The 27,624-nt window shown below is 40.0% G+C and overlaps 1 protein-coding gene across 6 annotated transcripts in view; it reads right to left on the reverse strand.

Annotated features, from left to right (window-relative positions):
• Positions 1-27,624, reverse strand: part of RAPGEF4 (Rap guanine nucleotide exchange factor 4) — a 287,261-nt gene that overhangs the window by 176,097 nt on the left and 83,540 nt on the right. For 2 of the 6 annotated variants that reach the window (XM_037044448.1, XM_037044443.1), the window contains exon 1: positions 5,117-5,197. The exons of 3 other annotated variants lie outside the window; for them this stretch is intronic. In XM_037044448.1, coding sequence (XP_036900343.1) covers positions 5,117-5,151 — 35 coding nt within the window. In that variant the 5' untranslated portion in view covers positions 5,152-5,197. Of the gene's footprint in view, positions 1-5,116; positions 5,198-27,624 lie in introns of those variants that run through there. One more of the 6 variants, XM_037044447.1, reaches the window with a different exon arrangement.

Raw genomic sequence — 27,624 nt, forward strand, 5'->3', positions numbered from 1 at the left:
TGTGTGTGTGTTTTAAGATTGGAGTGGCTGGAGATCAGGTACACTCTGACGAAAAAGGCCCACCCATTAGAGATGCAAAGTTGAAAGACAGAGGAAATTGGGCATAAAGCAAGCACCACAAGAATATAGGAGGGAATGGGCACAGAGCACAGGTGGAGGGATCAGAGGGAGAAGCCCTCTTCTATTTTAACCCGAGGAAAGATGGAATGGATGAATGCAAATGGACAATTTAAAACATAGATTTAATTCAGTTATTTAATTTAAATGCAATTTTATTTCATTTAGATTTTATATATGTTCAATCACCAATGTCTGCAATGCATGCCTCTTCTCACTCAGAAAAAGGACAGTCTGCTTACTGAACTATCTACAACTTGTGCTGACGAAGACAAGGAGTGGGAGAAAAATGGCAGGCAGCAAGCTAGACTAGTGTGCCCCACCTATACGGAGCAAAAGAAGGGGCAGGAAGACGAAGAGAATTAGTGTGGGTAGAGGAGGGTAGAAGAGGAGAATTAACTGACAGCTGCCCTGAGGAGTCAGGCTTTGGGGAGAAAGATGTGAGAAGAGAATATTTAGGCAATCTGGCTGTGTGATCTGAAATCAGTTCCCGATTTGGTCTTGGTTGACTCCTCAAGAAGCTTTCAGTAAAGGCTTTCTGGAGTCAGATTTGACTTTCACTGTGTTGAACTACTGTCCTCAAGGCAAATGATTTTGTTCGGCTCGTAAGGATGATAGATTTGGTGGCAGGAAACTGAAATCTTGCATGGTAAGAGGTATGAGGGATGTGGTTTGGCCAAATATTTGAGCGAAGTAGAAAAGTCTTCAAATAAGTTCTGGGGAGAGCGGCAGAAGAGTATAAGGAAAGCACATAAGGATCACTGAGCTATATACTGAGGAGTCCAGCTGAGATTGCAGGTCATAAATTGATCACATCTTCAACCTGGACTGCAGTATAATTTTCTCTACCTGTGCTTAACAGTCTGGTTGGAGGCAGGAGAAAGCCCAGAACTGGATTGATTAAGGGTTGGTATCTGGCCTGGCAAGTGCCAAAGGCAGGCTTGGTTCATTTCTAAGTATCTGAAACAACAATAACTGACAAATAGGAACCATTCGAAAAGTCGTTATTAAATAGATGAATGGGAGAACTGAAAGTATGGGTAAGAGAGTGATAAAATGATAGACCATGGTATCCAAACTTTATAAGGAAGGAAGTGAAGATAAGAGAGGGCTATAAGGGGGACAGAAAAGGAGACCAAAGGTTCCTAGGAGATCGACCAGGTCTACCATCTACTACCAGTCATGTGAGCAGCATCACCTACTCAAGAATCAACTTCTCTGAGTCTTAAGCACCCCCTGGTGACTGACCCAGGGAGCTGTGGGGCCCAACACGCTCTCTTCAGAACTCCCTCATTTCCCTTCATGCAGTACCTTCTCACTCACTCTTCAGGCCTGCTCCTTCTCCTTTCTCCTTTGACTCTTGCCCCAGCTACCCTAGGCACCTCTCCCTCCCACTTTTTCTCTCATCCTCATTCCCTGTCCTTTCCAATTCATGAAAATGATCCTGGTCACAGCAGCTATCATTAATGGTAAAATTCATGATATGCCTGAAATAAGGATGAGGACATCCTTACATTTAAATTTTTGTAAGTTCGAAGTCTAGTAAAGTCAGTAAAAGTGGACACAAATTTTAAAATAGCCATAGCACACACCATCTTGTAATTAACTTGCATTTCTCCCAGCACTAACATTCAAAACATTTTCCATTCTTGGGATTATGGCTCGTATGTTTTAATTATTAACATAGAAGTCTTTTAGCTATTAATTTTTTATTGCAAATGTACGTGATTTCTACTATAGGATGAATTGAGCAGACTTTTAAAAAGTAGCCCAAAGATATTTACAACAGTGTTCCTGTAAAGGATTGGTAAATAAATGTGCCTTCTGGGTCACAACGTATTTGCCTGTTAGGGGTTAGATATAGTTTTGATTCCAGCTTGAATTTCCTGAAAAATCACAATGAGTTATTTAAGGAATAACAGTGGCCAAACTTTCTGATAAGTCATCATAATGAATGGTTAAGCTCTGAAAGGTCAACCAGTCTTCTTTTGGCTCCCATCTCCTCTTCACAGCCAAGCTATTTTGGGGATTTCTCTTCCTCATGCTCCTTTTCTTCCCAGCCCTGACACTATTCGTGTCCCCTCGGTGGCATTTTTCCACTCAGGAAAACTGAAATAAGCTCCAAGATTGCAGAAGAGTCTAATTATTTGATGATTGTGGGTTTTGTCTGGGAAAAACTCCAAACATAGATTTGCCATTTTAAGCAATTCCTTTGAATTCTCTCTCACTCTATTGTCAACAATAGTCTTATATTATTGGCTTATTACTGATTTTTTCTTTCCATTTACATAAGTTACCTAGGCACTCCAATTTCCTCTTCTCTCTACTTATGTTTTGTTAGTTTCTAAGTTCTCGAAGGACTGGATTGTTCTAGCTTTTTGAGCTGTGGACAACACAGACCTTGCTGTTATCGCACACCCGTAATCTTTCCCCTCTGCGCCGTGGCTGTGCCTCCTTGGTAATCTTCCTCCTTCCTCTTCACCTTATTTTAGTATAATCAGCTGCCATGCTCTCTCAATTTTCCCTTTAAAACATATTTCAGATTCATCTTTTCCTCCGTGTTCCCATGGCACCACATGCTAAAGAAAGGTTCTGGTACACCCCCCTAGCCAGCTTTCCTGCCACTGCTGCTCCTTCTGCCCCATCCCCAGAGTCCCGCCACACACTCAGTGCACATAGCAAATCATCCTGCTTGTGTCCTGTGAGGGTAGGAAAGCACCTCTCTTTCTCACAACTCCACATGGTGAGCGTTCCTTTCTTCACCACCCACGCAGGAAACTCACTCTCCCGCAGGTTACACATTTTCTCCGAAATTGCCTGACTTGTAAGTGTTTGAGTCACTGCCCCTCAAGCCTGACAAGGGAAGAGTCATCCCTGTTGTAAAATAAATAAATAAACAAACAAACTTGCATAAAAACATTTGATGGTTAATCTCTTTTAAAATCAAGGAACTAAACAGACTTGCAATTATTACCATATCAAGGCCACTGATTTTCAAGAGATGGATTCACACATGAGAAGTATAAATCCAAGTGTCTGCTCTTTAATAAGTTTGTAATTTATTTGGTTAGAGTATGTATGTAGAACATGCCAGATACATAGTATGTGCTAAACAAAAACTTGCTCAAGGCTGGACCAGCGAATGGAAGGAGACTCCTTGCTACTTTCTCATTCTGGCTTGCCAGTAATTGCATTGTTTAGTCATCAGACGATCCCTAGCATGAACCGCTCTCTCTGACACTTCGTCCTGACCCAGCCCCAAAGACTATCAGGATGATACACCGTTAGGAAAAAAAGACTTTGAGATTACTGGGCTGCCTTCCAACCCACAGGCTTATTTATCTTTTCCTAACTACGAGATAATTATTGCTGGATGTTATTATGGGATTTTTCCATATGTCCTTTAGTTACGACAGTGATGACCCAATGCAGCCTTTTAATGTACTCTGGTCTTCTGCCAGCTTACCTCATTTTACAACTTTGTCTTCGCTTTTTATTTTTATAATTATTCAAACTTCCCGTTGCCTAATCAATACCTCATTTGGTCACTGCTGCTGTAGACTAAAGACCTCAACAAAAACTCCTTGGAGAGGGTCTTTTTTGCTTGCAGCGGGCTCATTTGAAACAAGTTCTTGCTATGTTCATCATTTTGGCAAACAAGGACAAGTTCAAGGAAATTAGAGGCCAAACTTGACAGAGCACTGGGTGCAGCTGCTGGCCCAGCTGTGCAATGATTCTCAACTGGTCCATTACCTCTAAAACTCAACTATTCAGCACAGCCTTCCCTAGGCCAGCACTCCTGTCGGTCTAACATATTTGGCAACAGCCATTATTTCAGAAATGAATGCTCATGTGTATTTATAGCAAATCGCATGCCTGCTCTATCAACAATTAAAGAGATTAGGATTCAGCAGACGTCGTCCTCTAATTAGGACAAGATGGAAGACGTAGTATACAGAATGCTGCCGTTTGGTCAAGGTTGATCTTTTCCTAACGAGACTGCCACGCTGCTTCGCCTCAGTCAAACATCCATCCTCTCTAGGGCTGCGCTGCTGCATGGAAGACATTCGCTTCCTGGTTCTGTCCGATGGAACTTTCAGGCAGGCGATTCTGTTCACAGTGGAGACTTCACATTTCCCTTTCTCCCTCCCTCAAACCACACTGTAGGCTCAATGGACTGTTTTAAGGCTTGTTTTGAATTAGCAGGTGGACAGCACTGTGTGGCCACTAACCTCACTGACTTACGCCCTTCTCCTGGAGCCTCGAAGTGTGTTATAGGCTCACACTTACGTAGTCTCTCCTCTGAGCAAAAAGCCCAAACTCGGTGTCTGGGCTGTAAATTCCATCTTGTCTCGCTCTTGCCCATGCATTATTTAAGCTCTCTTCTAGGTGAGCTGGCGTGAGAATTTCCCTCAGAGTAACAACCAGCAAGTGCTTTGCAAGCTGTTCCAATGGGAAAATGTAGGATATCTGAGAGAGTCCCACCCATTCAGTCCTGATAATGAAACATGATAATCTAATTTGGTAAAAATAAACTGTGAAATCAGAGATTTGAGGAAAAAAACTTTAAAGATGCAATTCAGACGAGCAATCAATGCTTATTCAGTTTTGTACCATCCCAGCTTTCTCCCTGTGCAGATGCTTGAGTGACACTAAATTAAATAATTGACAAATTTTTAAAACGGCTGGAAATTACCATCTGTACTTAATTTTGAAATATAAAAAGGTCCATAGAAAACATCCTTTATGATTATATTGTCTAATAACAGATATGAAACAATACAAACATCCCAGTCATAAAATATAATGTGTTGCGAGCAGTCTGGCTCACATATTCAAACACAGTTTTTCAAAACAAAAGACCGCAGGAGGAACGAAATACTGGGTTACCAACACGCTTTTTTTCAATGAATGGCAAAAGGACTGAGTGTTTCGTTTAAAATCTACCCCTCTCACCCTCACCTCCCCACACAACAAGAAATGGAAAAACAAAACTCACCCACAGGCAGTCCTACAGGCATTAATAATAGGCATCACTTTTCTGCATTTCTCTCCTGGATAAACACTGGGCGAAACTGTCCTCTGTTAAGAACTTTTACTAGGTTGGTATTACATTTATACAAAATAAAGGCTACAACTGTAAATAAACATGCTTGCAGCTTCCACTGGAAACAGAGAAAGAGAAACAAGCTCCCTGCGTGGGAACACACGGGTAAATACGTGGATAAAACAAGCTGAAACTTACACCAGACACTTCTCCCAGGTCCAGCACGGCAGTAGCCCTAAAGGTACATTCTAGTGTTTTTTAATCCATGTTCTGCTCTTCTCACTGATGGGACTACTCAGGCACATGGTCAAGTTGCAATCAGCTTCTCCCTCAGTGATGTATGAGAGCTGGGCTGATTTATCTGGTCTTTCTGCAGCATATTAGCACTAATGTTTCTGCGTATGCATCCTACCTTTCTTTAGCCGGAGCCCCGGCTTTATCATTGGTAATCTAAATTAAAGAGCCAGTGAACAGAGCAGGGTTGTTGGCCCCCACCTCTCCCTGTTTTCCATGAAACAATTGCCAGGCAGTGATTCCTGGACAAGGATTCCACTGTTTATTCCTAGTGAGCCTCCCCTTCAGTATCCCGTTGGGACTGGCAGTCAGTTGCAAAAGGATAGGTCGAGCAAGACTGCCTTAGTTCAAAGGTCTATTTGTGATTTATTCTCTAAAACGGTGCAGATGGCCTCAGGAAATACTAGAGAGAGCTGTCACTTGCCAGTTTTTCAGCCCAGAAGACAGAATTGACACTATTTACAAAAACAGAGTCATCTGATATTCCACTTACTGCCCAGGGTGCAGCGCATCTCCGGTGGCTGTCCCCTATGTTTGTTTTGCCTATGCACGTTTAAATGCCTATTTCAATGAGGAATATGAGTGCTGTGATTTAGCAAGTTGCATATAAGAAGCATAAAATCCTATTCCTATAAAAATTTGGGAGAATCAATCAAACAAATCATTATTAAACTTGGAACCTTCTGAAAGAATGTGTTTAATTCAGGAGTTGTCAATTTCTTTCTTTAAGATGTGTGTAAAATTTCCTCCATCTCCACAAATGTTTGGGAAAGGGAAACACAACAGTACATTTTCATATGAAAACTTGGAATCTCTTGACGAGACAAGTGTCTTAGCAGCATCTCAATGCTCTTAACTCAGATTTCCAATGATTCCTTAAATAATATTAGCTTTTTTTCACTTTGAACAACAGAACTTTCTAACAGATGTTAAGCAACAGAACTGGGAGGGTTAATAAAGTGTAACAAGATTCATCTCTACTTTGTATATTTTTGGTTAAAAGAAAACATAATTTTTTCCATCATTTAAAAATGTATACTATATTTTTTATTTTGCTTTTGAAAATTAACAAAGTATGACATATCAGTTTCCATACAAGTGTAAAATATAGAATTGACACTTTTAGTAGCTTTGCAATATTCAACTTTCTAATTCTTTGATATTTGCATTGTTTCAAGGTTTCATTATGAAAATAAAATTTCTCTTGTCATGAATACAAACTCACATTCCAGGCCCTTACTCGCATAAAAAAAATCAACGTCAAACTTTTGGCTTCTCAACTTTTTTCAAAATTGCAATCAGGATTAACAATACTCAAGAGGGCTGCTTGAAGACTACACAGGGTTTCAGCTCTTCCATATTGTATCCCTGGGTTAAACTTTAAACGTTAGTATGTTAATTTCTATACTATAGAACTTGATTATGCTAAACTACTCCACAAACATCCAGAGTGATTATTTAAAAAATTTAAATCTGGATTTGTCACTCAGCTGCTTAAAACTCCACATAGCTTCCCATCATTCTTAGGAAGAAAGCCAAAATCTTTATCATGGCCTTCAAGGACTCAGCTTTATTTCACTCGGAAGGGAAGCCCACCTTCCCAGAACTGACTGGCTGGGATTCAGAGCCATCAGTCAATCTAGTATTGAACCCCTACTCCTAACCGGCCAATCAGCTCAGTATGGTCTGAGAACACAAGTGTGGGATGCCGAGAGAATTCCAAGAGCAAATAGGCCTTTTCCTGTAGTTTGAAAGGAACACACATGAAGAGATTTCACTACTTTACAAATAAGCTTATCAACTATGACCAAATCAGTATGAAGCAAGCCAGGCTCAAAACTACCCCCCAAAAAAGAAGATAAAATCAAAGGAGAAGAAGAATAAGATGAAATTCATCATTTAATAAATGTTAACTGAAACTGACTTAAGCTAGAGGAGAAAGAGGAAGACATTCAAGAAAGAGTAGAAACTCTAAAACAAATGTTGCTCAAGCTTGGTCCTATTGTTATGCTTCCAAGGTCTAAGGTTCACATCAGCTAAATTAATCTTAGGCTTACATTTCCTAAAGGCAACTACCTCATAATTATGGTTGTGAGTTTCTTCAATAAACAATTTATCTGCATTCATTATACTACTGTATACTACTCTCCTTCAACAGTTCTCTTTATGTGAATCACTAAAAGGCCCACATGACCAACTTCACCAGTTTCTAAGTCAGATGACCCAAGGAGCCCAATATCACAGAACCCTAAAAATAAGGGCTGTTTCATAACTAAAGCTCTATCTTGCAGTTAACCAAAAGCAACATAGTTCTTTCATGCAGCTTGTATATAAACTAGTGGATAACATAATGTAAACACCCAAAGACATATGAAGCATCCACTGACTGGTAAGATCCTGAGACTGGTCCACTGCATAAGGAATTGACCCCTTATCTCCCTATTAATCCCACAGTATTTCTCATACTTCTTGCCATTGTCCTGAAATTTTTTACCATTAAATCCTCCTCTTGGAAGAAATTGTAAGGATTTAGAATCAAACTGCTTATTTGCCTATGTTCAAATCATAGATATGACCTTGGGTAAGGTACTCAAACTTACTAGAGAGAGAGAGTGAGTGTGTGCCTGTGTGTGTGTGTGTGTTTCATTCATCTGTAAAGGGGGCTCATAGAGTTCTGCTTCTCGCCATAACCGTAACTCACATCAAACCAACTTTCTCATGGATAAAAACCATAAACTCTAGATAAAATATTAACAGAAAAAAAAAAAACAACTCTCTGACAGTGACCAAGAGCAGGCAGAAACTAATGGAGGGTTGACCCTTGGAAGAATGACTCTTGAAAAATTCCCAGTTTTTTATAGTCTCTCCTCCAAGGGCAGGCCCATGAGTCAGTTCCACAGCACAGCCACATCTCAGACAGACACCTGCTATCTTACCAGTTGAGGAATCAGAGCATAAGGTTCCAGGAGATGATAACAACTAGAAAACGAGGGTGGAAACCAGAGAAAAGGTAGCCACAGAGGGGAAGGCCTAAACTCAGTATATAAAACCCAATCAATCTCTAGCTGATGACAATATTATACATGTATGGAATAGACTCCAACCAGCCCAGGTAAGGCAAAAAGAACTCAAGAGATTTCTGTTGCTGTCTGTCACAGCAAAGATAAAATTAGAATTTGAGTTCTGCCAAGTTAAGTGCCAGCTAAAAGGGAAAATCAATACTCTTCAAGAGTATATGACAGAATTCAGAATCTCTGTAACACATGACTGACAATGTCTGAGGTTTATTCCAAAATTGTCAGATATACAAAGAATACAAAAATATAACCCATCCTCTAAAGAAAAAGTAATCTATAGAGAACAACTCTGAGATGATACAGATATTAGAATTAGCAGACAAGGATTTTAAAGTAGCTATTATAACTGCGCTAAAGGATGTAAAAGAAATATGAGCAGAGAAGGGGAAGCTATAAAAAAGAACCAACTTGAAATTCTAAAACTAAAATATACAATATATGAAAAGAATTCACTGGATAAACCTAACAGATTGGGGTTGGGGGAGAATATGAGTGAACTTGAAGATAGAACAATGTAACCTATCCGATCTTAAGAATAGGTTAAAAAAACTAAAAATGAACACAGCTGAAACGGCTATAGTGATATCATATGAACTAGATATCAAGGCAACAAGTATTACCAGACACAAAGAGGGACATTTTATCATGATAACAGGCAATTTATCTAAAAAAATAATACATGCATAAGTTCTGAAATAGAACATTTTGAAGCAAAAATTAACGTAAGTATTGAATAAACAGACAAATCCACAGTCATAGTTGGAGAGTTTCTCTACTCTCTCAATAACTGAGAGAACAGCAGGACAACAAATTGAGGACATAGGAGACCTGAGCATCACTATCAACCACATTGATCTAACTGACATTTACAGCATGCTGCCCCCAGGAACTGTGGAATACCCATTCCTTTCCAGTGTACGTGGTACGTTACCATGATAGACAACCTGGTGCGCTACAAACAAGTGTCGGCAAATTTCAAAAGACTGAAATCCTACCAAATATGTTTTCTGACCACAATTCAATTAAACTAAAAATAACAACAATAAGATACCTAGACACCCACAAATATTAAGAAATTGACAAGACACTTCTCAAGAACTCATGGCCCAAAAAATAATCATAGAGAAAACACAAAAATATTTTCAACTAAATAAAACAGAAACATAACTTATCAAAATTTGTGTGGCACAGTTAAAGCAGTGTGTAGAGGGAAATTTATAGCTTTCGACATTTATAATAGAAAAGAGCAAAGGTATAAAAGAAATGACAAAAGTTTCCACCTAAGAAGTTAGAAAAAAGAGCAAATTAAATCCAAAGTAAGTAAAAAGGGAAATATTAATTTTTAGAAACAGCAGAAATCAGTGAAATAGAAAACAGGAAAACAATAGCAAAAAATTTTTTTACAAAGTTGCTTATTTGAAACATCAACAAAATTGACAAATTTCTACCTAGACTGATCAAAAATTCAAAAGAGGGAATACAAATAATCAGTATCAGGAATAAAAAATAAGCTATTTCTAGAGATCTTAATATATTGAAATGATAATAAGTATCTATAATAGGCAAATTTCTTGAAAAATAGAATTGACCCAAACTGTCAAAAGATGAAATTAAAAAGCTTAATAGCTCAATGTCTATTAAAGTCATCGAATATATTATCAAAATCCTTCCCATTAAGAAAACTCCAGTACAAATGGTTTCATGGCACATTCTATCACACACATAAAGAAAAAATATATTAATCCTACACAAACCTTTTCAGAAAACAGCAGGATGGAACACTCCCAAACTCATTTTATGAGGCCAACATAACCCTGATACCAAAATCTGACAAAGATACTGTAAGGAAAGAAAATTACAGCTCAATATACATGAATATAGATCCAAAATAAAAATCCTCAACAAATATTATAAAACAAAATCCAATATATAAAAAGGAGAATTATCCTTTAAAAATCATGACCAAGTAGTGTTTATCTCAGAAACATAACACAGTTTTAATATTTAAAAAATCAATCATTATAATTTACCATATTACCAGAATAAAACAGAAAAACTATTTGGAATTTTAACACATTCAGAAAAAGCATCTGACAACATTAAATACCAACTCATGATTAAAAAAAAAAACTCTCAGCAAATTGAAACTAGAAGGAGATTTCATCAATCTTTAGTTAAAATCATATTTAATGGTGACATATTGAACACTTTCCCCTAAGACTGGTAACAAGGATGTCCACTCTCACCACTTCCATTCACCCTTGTGCTAACAGTCCTAACCACTACAGTAAGGCAGGAAAATAATAAAAGGCATAAAGATTAGAAAGAAAAAAAAGAAGACTCATTATTTATAGATGACCTGATTGTTTATATAGAAAAATCATAAAAAATCTAAAATGGAATCATAATAGTACCTACCTCATATAATTGTCATAAGGATCAAATTACCTTAAATTTGAAATATATTTAGAACTGTGCCTAATACACAGTAAGCACTATACAAGCATCAAGCACAGTTTTTAAAAATACATAAAATCTGCAAAGGTTACATGTTAGCTTATTGACAATAACTATAGATTTATTAGTCAGAACAGCTAATAAAGAGCTACCTTTAGGAATAAGAGTGTCTTCATTCTGGGGCCCACGTTATGAAAGGGCTCAGGGCAGGTAACACTGGAATGCCTAGCGAACGGCCAGTTCTCACTGACATTCCTAGGACAGATCAAGGAAGTGTGTGGGTGAAGTGTGTTAGTGTGACATTGTCTACAGAGTTACTGCTTTAGATATGATCTAATATGTTCATACACTTATACAAACAAATCTAGTTGCTGTTTTTAATGAACATATACATTGCTATGATCTCATGGCAGAATAGCCATGAAAGACATTTAAGTTTTAAGAAAGCCGTTGACATCACTGTATTTATAGTATAATGCAATTTTTAAGGCAAAAAGATAGGCACATCAACTGCTTTGATATATGCATAGAAAAATGTCTGGAAATACACAGATAAAAGTTTTAGTAGCAGATATGCCTAGACAGTGGTAGAGGAAAAGAACTTTCTTTTTTTCTTAGCATTTTGTGCATATAGTTTGAATTTTTTATAATATTTATTAACATTTTTACCTTATAACTTAAAAATAAAATAAGGAAGAAATTCATTACTACGGCAAAAAGTATATCAACATGTAAAAGTCATAAGGTTTAGAGTTTTTTTCTAAGTCAAATAAGATGAAATGAATTTTTCATGTTTACCTTGGTTTCTTAAACCAAGGTAGAGTTTTATTTTATTTTATTTGTTTAAAGATTTTATTTATTTATTTTCAGAGAGAGGGGAAGGGAGGGAGAAAGAGAGGGAAAGAAACATCAATGTGTTGTTGCCTCTCCCATGCCCCCTACTGGGGACCTGGCCCACATCCCAGGTTTGTACCCTGACTGGGAATCAAATCAGCAACTCTTTGGTCTGCAGGCTGTCACTCAATCTACTGAGCCACACCAGCCAAGGCAGAGTTTTATTTTACATATCAAGAGTATATTCCAGATGTTTCTGCCTCTAACCTCACTCACCGCATCCGCTACTTCCCTATCCCAGTGAGGAGGAGAGTTAAAAAGCCAGGTCAGATCTGGTCTGTGGTCAGGTGCAGGCTCATCAGAACTCAGAGCACTGACAAGGCAGAGAGCTGGGTGCCCCTGCGAGCCTATCTGCTTCACTCTAAGTCGCACCTTCTGGCTGTCCCCAGCTCCTATCCCTGGATGCATGAAGACCATGGAAAGGAATACGGGTCAGAGATAGTTCAGTACCACTAGAAGCACAGAATTTTATTAGAATGACCTTAGAAATTTTCTAGTTCACATGACCACTTTCCAGGTAAAGAAATGAAGTCAAGTAACTTGTCCAAGGTTACAGGGTTACTAAGTGACCACAGCACATCTCTTAAACCTCAGGATAGCATCCCTTCCATCACAACAAGGAGTCTAAAAGGGCATGTCCTATTGATGCCAGACTAGGGCTGTGCCTTCATGAACAAAGAGAGTACATTAGGATGCAGACTCTATCTGGCGTGGAAGGGAGCGTTCTTTTTGCCTTTATCATAGAGCCCCAAATTGGAGTGCAAACATGAAAAACTGATGCTGTTATTCATTTACTTTCATTACTAGTGTTCCGTAAGATGCATATACACTCTCTCTACAAATAATCCATTAGTATAAAACAGAGAATGTTTCCTATTTGAGATATGCCTTCTGGCTACATCATCCAGAGATGCTTTTAGTATCTAACTAACACTAATGAAGGGCTCTGGGTAGAATGTGTTCCACATTTTGGTTATAGACAACAGGAAATATTTAAATTAATGCAATGTGTTCTATTATGTCATGTCATATTCTATAGGGGGAATATCAATCAGTTTATCAAGTGTAGGAAGTAAACTAATGATTAGGCTCTGCAATTATTTAACATCAATAAGTTAGAAACTGACTCAAGTTTTCCTGCAAACTTACCCAGAACCATAAAGAAATCCCTCATTCATCTCTGCTAAAACACAGCACACACACAAAGCCAAAACAGCACTCCCAAAGACCATGAGCTAAAACCCATACATAAAACCTATACTAACTGATATGCAAATAACAAATCATTCTTCCCTCTATATTAAGTTCTCTAAAACCCTCTCCTCTGGGTGGTTATTTATTAACACTGATTTAATGATCGTAATACACTCAGAATAACAAAATCATTGCCTTATTCAACACATATTTTCCCACTAATCACAGACAAGCCTTCCAATGATTTATTGTAAGTTCTTCAAACGCATTAGAAATACGATCCCATTATACACGCTCTCGAGTCTGCAGGAAAATATTGTGGGGTGAAGGAAAGGTGTAGCCACGTTCTGTATAAGAAGCTGAAAGGGGACACCTAAGTGGCAGATTCTTGCTGGACATGAGTGCTACTCCCATTTTTTATGTCCCCTTCCCAGACACTTCATTACTAGCAATTTTCCAACACTGAAGCTTTTTAAAACTTTGATGATGACAACTCAGTAGGATGATTAAAATCCTCCAGCTGAACAAACAGACTAGGGTGGAGAGACCATCTCCTTAGCATTTGTCACAGAAAGTATCGAGTGCCCCGACTCCACCCCAGTGTTTCGTTACAGAGGCATCCTTCAAAATGCACAAACAGCAGTAATAATCTGACAAACAAGTGAATTAGGTGAGCCTCTATAGGCAATTTACTCAAGGTAATTAAGAATGCTAAATCAAACACATTATTATTTTAAATGACAAGTAAGCTTTAATTAAACTTGATTTCTATACTAAAAATGAAACTACTAACTCAACAAAAAGGACTGTGTGAATTAAAAGGCAAAGTGTCAAGAAGGTGAGGAAAGATGTCCCCTCCAACTCCTGATTCACAGGATTAGGACCAGGTATCACTGCATTTTCATCGGATGCTGGCTCAGAGAGAAGTAGCTACGGGTGTGAATTTAGAATTGAAGAAATTCATTTGGGTGCCTAGAGCAGGAGCACATTTTACACGGTACAGATGCTAAGGGAAAACAGAATCAACCCACACCCACGGTAATTTCTTTCCAACTAGCACCTCACTCCTCCTCAGCCATTAAGACAAGAAACCCAGCAGGTTGTAGCCCGCCCAGGGATCGAGTCTTTCTGGAGGGCTTGGTGGCACATGGCGGGTCCACAGCAGAGCCGCCACAGTAGCGTGATGGCCAATCACCCATGAAATACATGTGTGTGATGGACCAAACCAATTGGTCCCGGTACGCGACCATGAAAATAAAGGTGCCCATGGAGAGATAAGAATCTCCAGAGTTGTCTTGAGATGGACACAGCTAAAACATGGTCCTATTAAAGTAGACCACATGTATGTACTTAGTACTACAGAATAAGAGTCTTCTAAATACAGTCTCTTTTGAAAGCTCCAAGTCATCTGAGACCAGGCATGTCTATGTCTCTTTTCCCTTGAATGTTCTGTCCCAGTCATTTTACTGGGACTCTGATTAGACCCAAGCCCCCAGCAATGACAAGCAGCAAAGCCCTCCCAGAACCTCCTGTTTTCTTCTCCACCTGCAGCATCTTGCCTGGTTTAGCCTCCTGGGTCTTCCCCCTTCCACCTTTGGCCCAGAGTCCCACAGGAATACACACGATGCGTTCTGTCCCCTTCGCTCTTGGCTTCTGGTCAGGCAGGATGACCGAGAGCAGAAATCAAGGAGGAAGCTAAGAGCAGAGCTGGGTGGTGGCAAGATGGAACAGGGAGGGGCCTGGAGTCAGGCTGGGAAACCATTCTAAGTCACTACCTCTGGCATCTGGGCTGGCCGCCCTGCCATACAGAGCCATTTTCATATTGTTTCCCTAAATAGTCTGCTCTCAGAGTGACCTTAGGGATACTGTTAAAATACTAATGACAGTGGTAAGAAGTCTGTGACAAGCCTGTGTTCCAAGAGCAGAGAGAAGTTAGAGGACTGTTTTCTCATTTGTCATTGTGCCTTCCTCTACCCTGGAGTGGCAAGCATGCCACCACTGACTGTGCAACTACCGAGGGAAGAATCACTGTGTCTAGAACTCAGGAGATCTGAAGCGGCCGTGGTGTCCCTAATTCTATTTCCTCCTGACACTTGTCAGAATAAGATTCATTCATTCATTCATTTATACATTCATTCATCAAATAACTTTTGGGCACTTTCAAGATGCCTTGCTCTGTACTATGCTCCGGACATATAAAGTAATACCAGTCTGTCCTCAGGTTGCTCACATTCCAGAGAGAGGAGAGCCATGCAAACTAGCAATTACAAAAGAGTGTGTGGGAAACTCAGAATGCAATGGGAGCAGCTGAGGGAAACAGAGAGCAGTGAGAAGGTCAAGGAAGGGGATAGAGAAAGGCATCTGTGATTGAACATCGGGCCCATTAGAATGTGCTTATTGTGTTGTGCTTTGACTCACCAGGACGGGAGCTGTGCACCTTGTGAAAAGAGTTCTGTCTCCTGCTTAGAGCAGAAATCCCAAGAGTGCTAGACCCTAATTCCTGTGTCTAACACAGAGCTTGGTGTGCCATGAGGGCTCAACAAATATTGTTGAATAAATGAATAACCTAAGAATTCAGATCTGCCCCTGGGACTTTTTGTTTTAACAGAATCTTAGAGAGTGAGACTTTTAGAGACCATTTAACAATCCAATCCTCTAGGATTTACAGACAAGCAACTACTAAAATGTTTGCACAGAATAGCAGAGTTATGCAGAGTAAGTGTGCTGGGCCCAAAAATATATGCAGGTGAGTGGACAGATAAAATGTAGTATATCCGAAAAAGAAAGAAGAAAAAAGAAGAGAGAGAGAGAAAGAGAGGAAGAAAGGAAGAAAGAAAGGAAGGAAAGGAAAGGAAAGGAAAGGGGACTTCCGGCCAAAATGGAGGTGTAGGTACACATAATGTGCCTCCTTGCACAACCAAAAGAAGGACAACGACAATTAAAAAACAAAAAAACAACTAAAACTGACAGAAAAATCGAACTGTATGGAAGTCCAACAACAGAGGAGTTAAAGAAGACACATTCATCCAGACTGGTAGGAGGGGTGGAGACAGGCAGCCAGGTAGAGAAGACTCCCGTGGGGGCTGGTGGAGTGGGCAGTCCCACATTCAGGTGCAGAAAAATTGGGAGGAAAAACTGGGGAGCAAGACAGATGCACAACCCAGGATTACAGTGTGGAGAAATAAAGCCTCAAACCTCTGATTGAAAACACCAGGTGGCAGCAGGAGAAAATCCCAGCCTCATAAGACAGTTCATTGGAGAGACCCACAGGGTCCTAGAATGTACACAGACCCACCCACATGGAAATCAGCACCAGAAGGGCCTAATTTACTTGTGGGTAGCAGGGAAAGTGACTGAAAACCATCAGAGTGGAGCAAGTGCCACTGTTCCCTCTCAGACCCCCCCACACATACAGCATCAGAACATAGCAATGTGGGTTGCCCCACTCTAGTGAACACCTAAGGCTCTTCCCCTTACTATGTAACAGGCACACTGAGACAAAAAAATGGCCCAAATGAAAGAACAGATCAAAGCTCCAGAAAAAATTACAACTAAACGATGAAGAGATAGCCAACTTACCAGATGCAGAGTTTAAAACACTGGTAATCAGAATGCTCACAGAATTGGTTGAACATGATCTCAAATTAGATGAAAAAATGAAGGCCATGCTAAGTGAAATAAAGGAAAATGTACAGGGAACCAACAGTGATGGGAAGGAAATTGAAACTCAAATCAATGGTGTGGACCAGAAGGAAGAAAGAAACATTCAACTAGAACAGAATGGAGAAACAAGACTTCAAAAAAATGAGGAGAGGCTTACAAACCTCCAGGACATCTTTAAATGTTCCAACATCTGAACTGTAGAGGTACCAAAAAGAGAAGAGGAAGGACAACAAATTAAAAACTTATTTGAACAAATAATAAAGGAGAACTTCCCCAATCTGGCAAAGGAAATAGACTTTCAGGAAGTCCAGGAAGCTCAGAGAGTCCCAAAGAAGGTGGACCCAAGGAGGAACACACCAAGGCGCATCATAATTACATTACCCAAGATTAAAAATAATGAGAGAATCTTAGAAGCAGCAAGTGAAAAAAAAGACAGTTACCTACAAAGGAGTTCCCATTAGACCATCAGCTGATTTCTCCAAAGAAACCTTGCAGGCAAGAAGGGGCTGGAAAGAAGTATTCCAAGTCATGAAAGGCAAGGATCTACATCCAAAATTATTCTATCCAGCAAAGTTTTCATTTAGAATAGAAGGGCAGATAAAATGTTTCTCAGATAAGGTCAAGTTAAAGGAGTTCATCAACACCAAACTCTTATTATATCAAATATTAAAAGGATTTATCTAAGAAGAAGATAAAAAATATAAACAGTAAAATGACAGCAAACTCACAGTTATTAACAACCACAGCTAAAAGAAAAACAAAAACAAACTAAGCAAACAACTAGAACAGGAACAGAATCACAAAAATAGAGATCACATGGAGGGTTATCAGCAGGGGATGGGGAGGGGGAAAGAGGGGGAAAAGGTTCAGAAAATAAGTAGCATAAATGGTAGGTAGAAAATAGACTGGGAGGGGGGAGTAGGAATAGTGTAGGAAATGTAGAAGCCAAAGAACTTACATGTATGACCCATGCACATGAACTAAAGGAGGGGGAATGTGGGTGGGAGGGGGTATGCAAGGTGGAGGGGAATAAAGAGGGCAAAATAGGACAGCTGTAATAGCACAATCAAGAAAATATATTTTAAAAAATAAAAGAAATACTAATTGACATATACTATACCCTGCATTAATTTCAAGAAAATTATGCTCAGTGAAAGGAGCCAGACATGGAGACCACATATCATATGATTACACAGATATGAAATGTTCAGAAAGGCAAACTCATAGAGACAGAGAGTTGATCAGCGGTTGCCAGGGCTGGAGGAGGGAAGATGGGAGGTGACTGCTTGGCAGATACGTGGTTTCCTTATGGGGCAGTGAAAACCTGCTAGAACTAGCTAGTGGTAATGGTTGCGTACTTTATGAGTGTACTTCGTGCTACTGCATTATACACTTAAAATGGTTAAATGGTAAATTTCATGTGATATGTATTTTACCAAAATTTTCAAGTCTACATGTTTTAAAAGGCCATGTTCGAGGAAAATTTCCCTACCTGCCAAGTCCATTCCCTGGTAGCCACAGAGGGACTGGCTGCTGTCCCCAGCCATCTTGTGCCAGGGTGTCTCATCCAGGTGACAAGGGAGCAATGTGTTTGCTGCACTCTATCACCATCTCCCTGGTTGGCAAACATCAGACATCAATTTAAAAAAAATTGGGGCTTGGTTTGCATTTTAATCCTGCCCACTTGAAACTAGCAGGCATCAATCAAAACAACACACACAGGGATGTTCCCTGAGCTGTCAGCCCATCTCATTAAATGTTGCTGCCATGGCTTGCTGGCTCACTGACAGTGTAGGAGGGGATGACTTCTCCTGCCCTGGGTACAAGCCATGGCATATTTCGTAACACTTGCTGCTCCATCAGAAATAATATAGGTGATAAAACTCAGGGACTCCCTGTGCCCATATAATCCAAAGTAAGCCAGCCTGGCCCGGAATCACTTCCACATGGTCCCTACTGCCAATGCCCAATGTCACCAGGATCAATGGTGACTGCTGGAGTACTTCTTTTTGCCAATATCTTTGCATACGTATTCCTATCAGACATTTTGTAAGGTTGTTGAAGATATTCTTTCCTTTTTCCTAATAAGAAGACAAGGTGGTAAGGCATTTAGTAAGTTGTTCAAGGATGTCAATTCATTAGGGCTAGAACTAGCATACGAACATCCTTAGTGTTCACATATTTGATTGCTGTTTTACATGGAAAGTATTATCAGCTATAAAATATTTTCTGCCTCAAAGATGACATCAAACATACTTTTATTCTGAGGTTGCTTAAAATATGCTTGATATTTTTTATTGATTATACTATTACATTTGTCCCAATTTTCCCCCTTTCCCCCCCTCCACCTAGTACCCCTCACTCCCTCCAGTGACTCACCCCCTCCTTTGTTCATGTCTATGGGTCATGCATATAAGTTTTTCGGCAACTCCACTTCCTCCACTTGCTCATAACATCCCCCTGCCCATTCTGTACCTACCAATTCATACTTCTTAATCCCTTCACCTTTTCTCCCATTCCCCTAGACTCTTTCCCCATTGGCCACCATCCCAATGTTCTCCATACCTATGATTCTATTCCTCTTCTGCTTGTTTGCTTAGTCTACTTTTTAAGTTCAATTGTTGAAAATTATGATTTATTACCATTTTACTGTTCATAGTTTTGATCTTCTTTTTCTTAACTAAGTCCCTTTAACATTTCATATAATAATGGTTTGGTAATGATGAACTCCTGTAGCTGTACCTTACCTGGGAAGCACTTTATTTGCCCCGTGATTCTAAATGATAGCTTTGCTGGATAGAGAAATCTAAGATGTAGGCCCTTGCTTTTCATCACCTCAGATACTTCTTGTCAATCCCATCTAACCTACAAAGTTTGTTTTGAAAAATCAGCTGATGGCTTTATGGGAACTCTTTTGTGCATAAGTATCTGCTTTTCTCTTGCCATTTTTAAGATTCTCTCTTTACCTTTAACTTTTGACATTTTAATCATGATGTGTCTTGGAGGGGTCCTCTTTACACCCCTTTTATTTGGGACTCTCTGTGCTTCCTGGACTTGTTTGTCTATTCCTTAACCAAATTAGGAAAGTTTTCTTTCATTATTTTTTCATATAGGTTTTCAATTTCTTGCTCTTTCTCTTCTCTTTCTGGTATCCTCTATGATGTGAATGTTGGAATGCTTGAAGTTGTTCCAGAGGCTCCTTACACTAGCCTCACTTTTCCTATTCTTTTTTCTTCTTGTTGTACTGATTGGATATCTTTTTCTTTATGTTGAAAATCATTGATTTGATTCTAGGCCTTATCCACTCTCCTGTTGATTCCCTGTAAATTGTTCTTTATTTCAGTTAGTGTATTCTTCATTTCTGATTGGGTCATTTTTATGCTATTGAAGTGCCCACTGAGTTCCTTGAGCATCCTTATAACCAGTATTTTGGACTCTGCATCTGATAGATTGCTTATCTCCATTTTGTTTAGTTCTTTTTCTGGAGGTTTTTTTTTGTGTGTGTGTGTGTTCTTTCATTTGGGCCGTTTTTCTTTGTCTCCTCATTTTGGTAGCCTCCTTGTCATTTTTTCCATGTATTAGGTAAGGTTGCTTTGACTCCATTTCTTGGTAGCATGGCCTAATGCAGCAGGCGTCCTGCAGACTCCAGCAGTACAGCCTCCCCTATTCCCTCCCCATGCTGGGCACTTGAGGTGTACCCTTCATGTGGCCTGAGTACTCCCTCCTCTTGTCGATGAGTCTTGATTGCTGTCAGCAGGTCAATGAGAGGGATTTACCCAATCCAGACAGCTGGTAGGACTGGTTGTGACCCGTGGCCAGCAACCACCTCCCTCCACAGCCTGTGGAGGTGGAGGTGCTCCAACAGTCTGTAACTGTCCTCTGGGCACACATTCTCTGAGATTTCTCGGGTCATGCAGGCCATGGTCAGCCTCCATCTGTGTTCTGTCTGGGGCCCCTTGGCATAAGCTATAAAGTGATCTACATTTGACTGCTGCTACTGTCTGGCCAGGGGCCACTCAGCAAGAGGTACAGGGGCTGGGCTCAGCTGTTGCTTGTTTGAGCAGATGTAAGAAGGTTTGAAGCCTATGCCTATCCCAGCCCTTCATATGGAAAAGCCACCATTAACAGCTTGGGTGGGCCTGTAAGTTGAATGGGGTGAACCCTTAGGTAATCGTCAGGGTGGGGCTTACCGTGTGAGCCAGGGTGATGGAGATTCAGATATGGTGCCACTGCTCTGTGGCTCTGTGTGGAGGAGGGCTCAGAAAAGGTACAATCATCACTGTGTGCAGTTCTCTCTGGGAGGAAGCTGTCCCCAGCTCTCACTCTGTGAAAAGACACTTCAGTTCCTCCCTGTGTGGTGTGGCACTCGTGTCCTTCCAGGTGCTGCTGTGGTGCTGGAGCCCAGAGGGAGTGAGTCTGAGTAGGTCCATGCATGGGATCACCCCAGGAGAAGATGCCTGAGAAATCCACAGTTTCTTCCACTGACCCAACCCCCACTGGTTTTTACAGCCAGAAGTTATGGGGACTTATCTTCCTGGCACTGGAACCCTGGGCTGGGTGGTCTGGTGTGAGGCTGGGATTCCTCATTTCCAAGATATCCCTGCATTTTATATCCACCAAATGTGGGTTTGGGACCAGCCTGTTCAGCATCTCTGCATCTCCACCTCTCCATCCCTCCTACCCATCTCGATGAATGTGGTTTCTTTAATTTCTTAGTTGTTGGACTTCCACACAGCTCGATTTTTCTGACGGTTCTGAGTGATATTTTTTCTGTAGTTTAACTGCAAATTTGCCATGGTTGTGTGAGGAGGCGAGTTGCATTCACCTACACCTCTATCTTGACTGAAAGCCTTTGCTTGGTATTGAATAAACTTAAAAAAAAAAAACCCTCAGGTTTCCATTTGTGAAATAAAATTTAGAGAGCAAGTACCAAATGCCACATGTCTTAAAAGAACTCCCTAGAGAAAAAATTACTTTATTGTCAGCCCAAAATCCCAGAGACACACGGCAGCTGAATTTTTTAATTGTGTTTTTAGATGTTGGATAATTTTCAGACCATTAAAAAGATAATTGTAGCCAAGCATCACAATAAAAGTAATTGAATCTCAGACAGGGGAACACACAGCTGATTCACCATAGGGGTGTAGGAGAGGAAGGTGGCAAATGAGAGGAGGCAAGAAGTCCACAAGTCACTTTCTCTCTATGAGAAGCAGAGCCTGGCTTCATAGTAGAAAAGCCCGGGATGGACGTGTGTCCTCATCTCCCGAGTGCCTCGCTCTCCAGGGCCTGTTCTCCCAGGTGGCGCCTAAAACCATCAACAAGCATTAGCGCTCTAAACCCAACCTCTGCTTGAGGTCTCACAGGCCCATCTTAGGAGGCTGAGATGAGATTTCCAATAGCAGACAGGGTGAGGCCCCAGCCATGGTGCCCTTGAGAGATTGAACCCACTCTGAGCCTCCCAAGGCAGTGGGCACAGAGCACACAGTTATCCAGGGGGGCGCACTGACCAGCCACAAAATACAGCCTGACTTAGGGCATGTGCAAAAAGGAGTGTTTGTCTTACCTATCACATGTATGTATATCAATTGTATTCAACATCAATGATTAAGCTTCTAGAAGTAAAGCAAATAACGCATATTCTACAGTGACCCTGTCTTACAATTTAGTGGTGGAAATACTAGCACTTTGCAGAAATAAGCTGGCCTAGAACATTATGTGACAGCAAGACCTACTTCTGCCAACATTTCATGAGTATAGCTTTTGAGATTGAGTTGGTGTCACAGAGAAGGCCTTCATAGACTAGTTTAGGAGAACTAGTGTAGTGCTAGTACTACTGTTACTGCTAGTGTAGGGGCCTTGGGTAAACTAATTTTCTGAGTATCAGTATTCTCATCTGTAAAGTGGACATTCAGGTCCACAATCTCTGGCAGACATATAAAATGCCTGCAACAAATCACATGAATATTCACACTAAGTGGGATAAATGGAGACTATAAATAGCCTCATGTCCTTAAGAACAGAGCCTATTATTTTTACATAAGCCATTATCCTTCTCATTCTTTTCCTTTGCTCATCTAACCTAATTATTTTTAACATCATATGCTTCCTGGCAATGCCTGCCACACCTGTCACCTTTTTCCAGTCTATATTCACCCTATGTAAAGCCTCATCTTGGCATATCCAGACTAACATAAGAATTTCCCAGTTAATGTACCACCTCCAACCTCTCCCTCCAAATATCCTTCACTCAATAGCCAGATCATCCTTATTAATAATCACTGTAACTATTAACAAAACTCCAACAAATTGCTAGTGTCAGCAGGACCAAGTTCAGATTCCTTGACTTAGGTTCTTACCCATTTTCCCATGCTCCACCCAAACTTTACCCCTTTTAACTCTACCACCTCTGCAACCTCTTTCCCTCAATTCCATAGCCTGTGTAGCAGACTATTTTTCAAACTGGTCACAACAGCATCTCCCATCCCACACGCTCTTCCTACAATGTGATTTCAGTGTGTTAAAGGCTGAGCCCACATTCCTTCCCCTTAGATCTGGGTGTGCTTGCAATTACAACCAAGGTGGTAGTGGATGACTTACAAGGTAGGCTGTACAATTCAAAGAGCTTGTGCCTGGTTCTCTTGGGACACCAGCTCTTGTTACCCAGCCCCTACGCTAGGAGGAAGCCAGACAGCCACATGGAAAGGCCACATTAGGTGTTCTGGTCACTAGCTCCAGCTGGTCCCAACTGACAGCCAGCAGGAACTGCCAGACATGCTAGTAGTGAGTCTGCAGTTGATTCCAGCCCCTGGCTGTCCCCTGAGCTGTCCCCAAATGATCCCAAGTGGTAGAGAACTCTCCCCTCAACTCCACCCCCTGCCACGCTCTATCCAAATTGCTAATTTGTGAGCAAACTGAAAAAAAACCGAAAATGGTTGTCTTAAGTGACTAATTTTAAGGTAGTTTGTTATATAGTAATAGAAAAATATACCCTTCATTTCTTTTCGGCCTTTCTCAAATCCCACCTGCCTTTAAAATGCCCAGTATAGACCTCGCCTCCTTCATGATGTTAAGCTTACCTAAAAGTGATTTCTGTTTCTCTCTCTCTCTTGCTTGAAGCTTAAATAACACTTGAGAGAGAAAAACATACATACCTGTATCTTCTTGGGAAATGCATTCTATCCTGTCTCAGAAAATCTTACACACGACAGATGGTCTACACACACTTGTTAGATAACAAATTTTCTGGCTTCCAGAGTAAAGTAAATACACACAATAGGAACTAAATAAATGACAAACATGATGACAGGTGTTTGATATAAAAGAAAATATGATAGAAAAAGAGGGATATAACAAAATGATTTTTAAATGGAATATTAGATACTTGTAGAAAATTTAAACTTTTAAGTCTTTAAACTGTCTTTAGATTGAAAGAAGTAAATGATTTTTAAATTAACAGTTTATATTCAGGAGTATGTGTGTGTGTATGTGTCGAGCCAACATGTGGTAGATCTGGATGTCTGCTTTGGGAGTTGCTCCCTCATTAATAATTGAATTCTAAATGGGAATTTTAAGAAGTGGCAGTAGCCATCCACATTCAATGGCCTTGTGATTACTCAAGTGTAATTAGAATATAGAAGGGTTTAGAAAAACACAGAAAGCTTTCTGCCAAATACTATCTCTATCAGGACTTCTTAAAACGGGGATCACGAATTCTACATGGCTGGCAATGTGTGAGCTTCATGAAGTGCATGCCCAACATTCTATATAAAATTTTGCGTGCATGTGCATTTTTCTAAGGAGAGGATCTAAGACCTTTATCAGATTCTCAAAATACTTTTAGAAACACAGTTAATCCAGGTTTTACCTTATCATATTTGCCTTTAACTCCTATTCAGAGATTCTGCTAACAAGGCAGCCCAGGGCCAGCAAGGGGGGCATACCAAGGCTGGTCTGGCTCTGCTGCTGTCTTGCTGTCTCGCTATCTCATGTGGTGGCCTTGGGGAAATCTTTACAAGCTCTCTAGATCTTCTGGACTTCCCAACTGTAAAAACAGGGGGCGCACTAGAGCTACCAAGACATCTCAAGACAGTTTTCTCGAGAAGGGTCCTGAAGAGGAAGGAGAAGGCTATCTCACTTGGTATTTTTCCACTGGATTGTCTTTCCTATAAAAGAACTATAATAGTAATTTTGATTAAAATCTGTGTTTACAATGGTTTATATAATAGATATTGAGTGCCCACCGTGTGACAGTCACTGATTATGAATTTTCCACTCACTCCTTTAAGACTTGGCCATTACTGAGTAGTCCACTCCAAAACTGCACCTATTTTTAGAGGTAAAAGAGACAGTGAAAATATCAGAAACCAAGGAATAACTGATTTTTCATTTAAGTGGGTGGAACCAGGGTTGTGCAGGCGATCAAACAGAAACAAAGCACCCCGCTGATAATCAGGCTGATGTGGCTGATCTGCCATATTAGGTGTCTGCCCGCTGCTCCTGTGCCTTCCAGAACTGCAGGCTCCATTAAGAGAATAGCTTCCCTCTCTAGGGAAACACTTTCTTGAAAGACATGTAAGCAGCTACACTCAGGCACAGAACCTCTGAACCAGCTTTCACAGGAACAGAGGGTCATAAACAAAAGCAAACAAACACAGGTACTTCATGGAAAATAATACATATAATGAATCATTTGAATACAAGTATAAAATGACCGTAATTCTCCTCACACTCAGAGATTTCACTGAAGGAAGTAAGATTTTATGAAAGTTTTGTATTAGAGAGGAAACACAAGACAAAGTACTAAAGAGAAAAGAAAGTTTTCAGCACTTAAGAGGATAAAAAAACTTGACATTGATCATTTCATCATTCGTTGGCCCACTAATTTCCCCTTAATATTAACACTTTAAAACACATTAATATTACATATTTTCCTATCTATATGACTAACCTCTTGAATTAAACAATCACCTTGTTGGACCCAAAGCTCATATGTTATACTTTTAGACATCATTTGAATAACGAGGTGTCCCAACTAAATATTCAGTAGATATTCTATGAATGAATAAATGGGAGTTTCTCCTTAAAGCCGAAGATGGTGGTAAAACCAATGACATGGCTTTATAAGGAAGCTGAATAATTTCTTCTAACTCACCATAATTAATACCCACAATATACTTCTTTCATTAAAAGCAGAAGTATTGGGGGAGTGGGGACATGGGGATCTATATGAAGGCTATTCTCTGCTTGGTATATGAAGACCAGGGGAAGGGTTAGGAGACAATCTTATTTGTTATCCATCTTTGGAAATTGTGGTTTCATTCATTTGTGCTACTTAAGAAAAAGTACACTAAAGAATACCATATACGTTGCACTAAAGAACAACATGTGGCACAAGTACCTGGAGGTTGGTTTTCTCCAATACATGCTTCATGCAATTCTCCCTCCTAACCTCCCCCATGACCGTGTGCGTGGTGTGCGTGCCATACCATTCTGGACTTCAGACGAATCTGCACACGAGTGAACAAAATGCCTGGGGCAACAAAAGTGTTGGGGTGCACGATATCTTCACACTGTTAAAAACTATGTAGAAAGTTTCTGGAACCACCTCAAGACCAGGAGAGATCTTACCATAAAAATGTATCTATGTAGTAAAAAGAGCCAAACATGGAACGCCACCAGCACGCTTAGAAAGACCTTAAGTTTATATAAGATGAGATACACATGAGAAAGAAAACCACACATGAGATTTTCTTAGATAGAGCTGCCTCTGGATTCTTTTTTCTTTTCACTCATAAATGAAATATCCAAGAGCTGGCTCATACAATATCTTCATTTTTCTCCAAGTCAGTCACTTTAGAATGAAAACAAATTGTAGGGAAAACGAAGGTGGGAAATGGTAGATTATCTTTCACTCAGATTTCCATAGCATAGCATTTAGAGGTGAATTACTTGATCATTTTGATATGAGGGGCTGTTACCATGACTCTGACCTCCCTATGAAGTGTGCCAAGGTTGAAATGGGGAAGGAAGAGTTTTTAGGAGGATGTTCTTTTACCTCGTGATTTGTACAGAGAAAAAAATACATCTCGTCTCTCAGAAAACCAGAGGAAAGACCCTCTAACAGGCCACTTCTCATAAGAAATGATATGTACTAGTATGAAGGGCTAAAATAAGAACAGTAGCTTTCTAATGTAAGAGGGTATTTTTTTCTTAAGTAGCTCAATGTTCACCTCAGGGTGTCACAAGAAGCATGACTGACACAGAAGGCATTTCATGTTTGTTGAACTTAACTCCATGTATAGATTCTGATTTCTTCATACGTGTTGGTGAGAATGGAGTACTACTCCATATTTAGGCTACTGCTCTCCAAGTGAACATAAAAAATTTTCTCACATATGTTCTATTAAAGGAGGCTAAAAGTGGGGTTTTTTAATGGCTTATCTCCCTATTGGTTTGTTTATTTGGTTGGTTGGCTGCTTTATGCTGACACCGCTCGATCACAGGACAGTAAGAAAGAGCAACAGCGTGATACATATTACGAGGTTTCACATCAGGTGAAGGAGTTAGTTTGGATCCTAACTCCTTCACTTGACTAGCCATCTAGCCATGGGCAAGTTTCTTAATCTATCCGAGTCTCAATGTTTTTATTATAAAATAGAATAATAGTCTCTACTGCCCAGAATTGTTAGGAAAATTAAATGGGACAATGTATATACAGTACTTACTTAACATAATGACAAGCCTACAGAAAGCATTAGGCACACAGCTAATTTTATGTGATTATTAGCTCATAAAAGTAATGGCTGGGATTAAACAAAATAATACATGTAAGTATTTAGCATGGTCCTTGACATGTAATGAATGCTGATGCTTAGATAGGAA

The sequence above is a fragment of the Sturnira hondurensis genome, unplaced genomic scaffold (genome assembly GCF_014824575.4).
Source record: "Sturnira hondurensis isolate 20B ecotype Veracruz unplaced genomic scaffold, ASM1482457v3 Scaffold0004136, whole genome shotgun sequence".
Lineage (NCBI taxonomy): Eukaryota > Metazoa > Chordata > Mammalia > Chiroptera > Phyllostomidae > Sturnira > Sturnira hondurensis.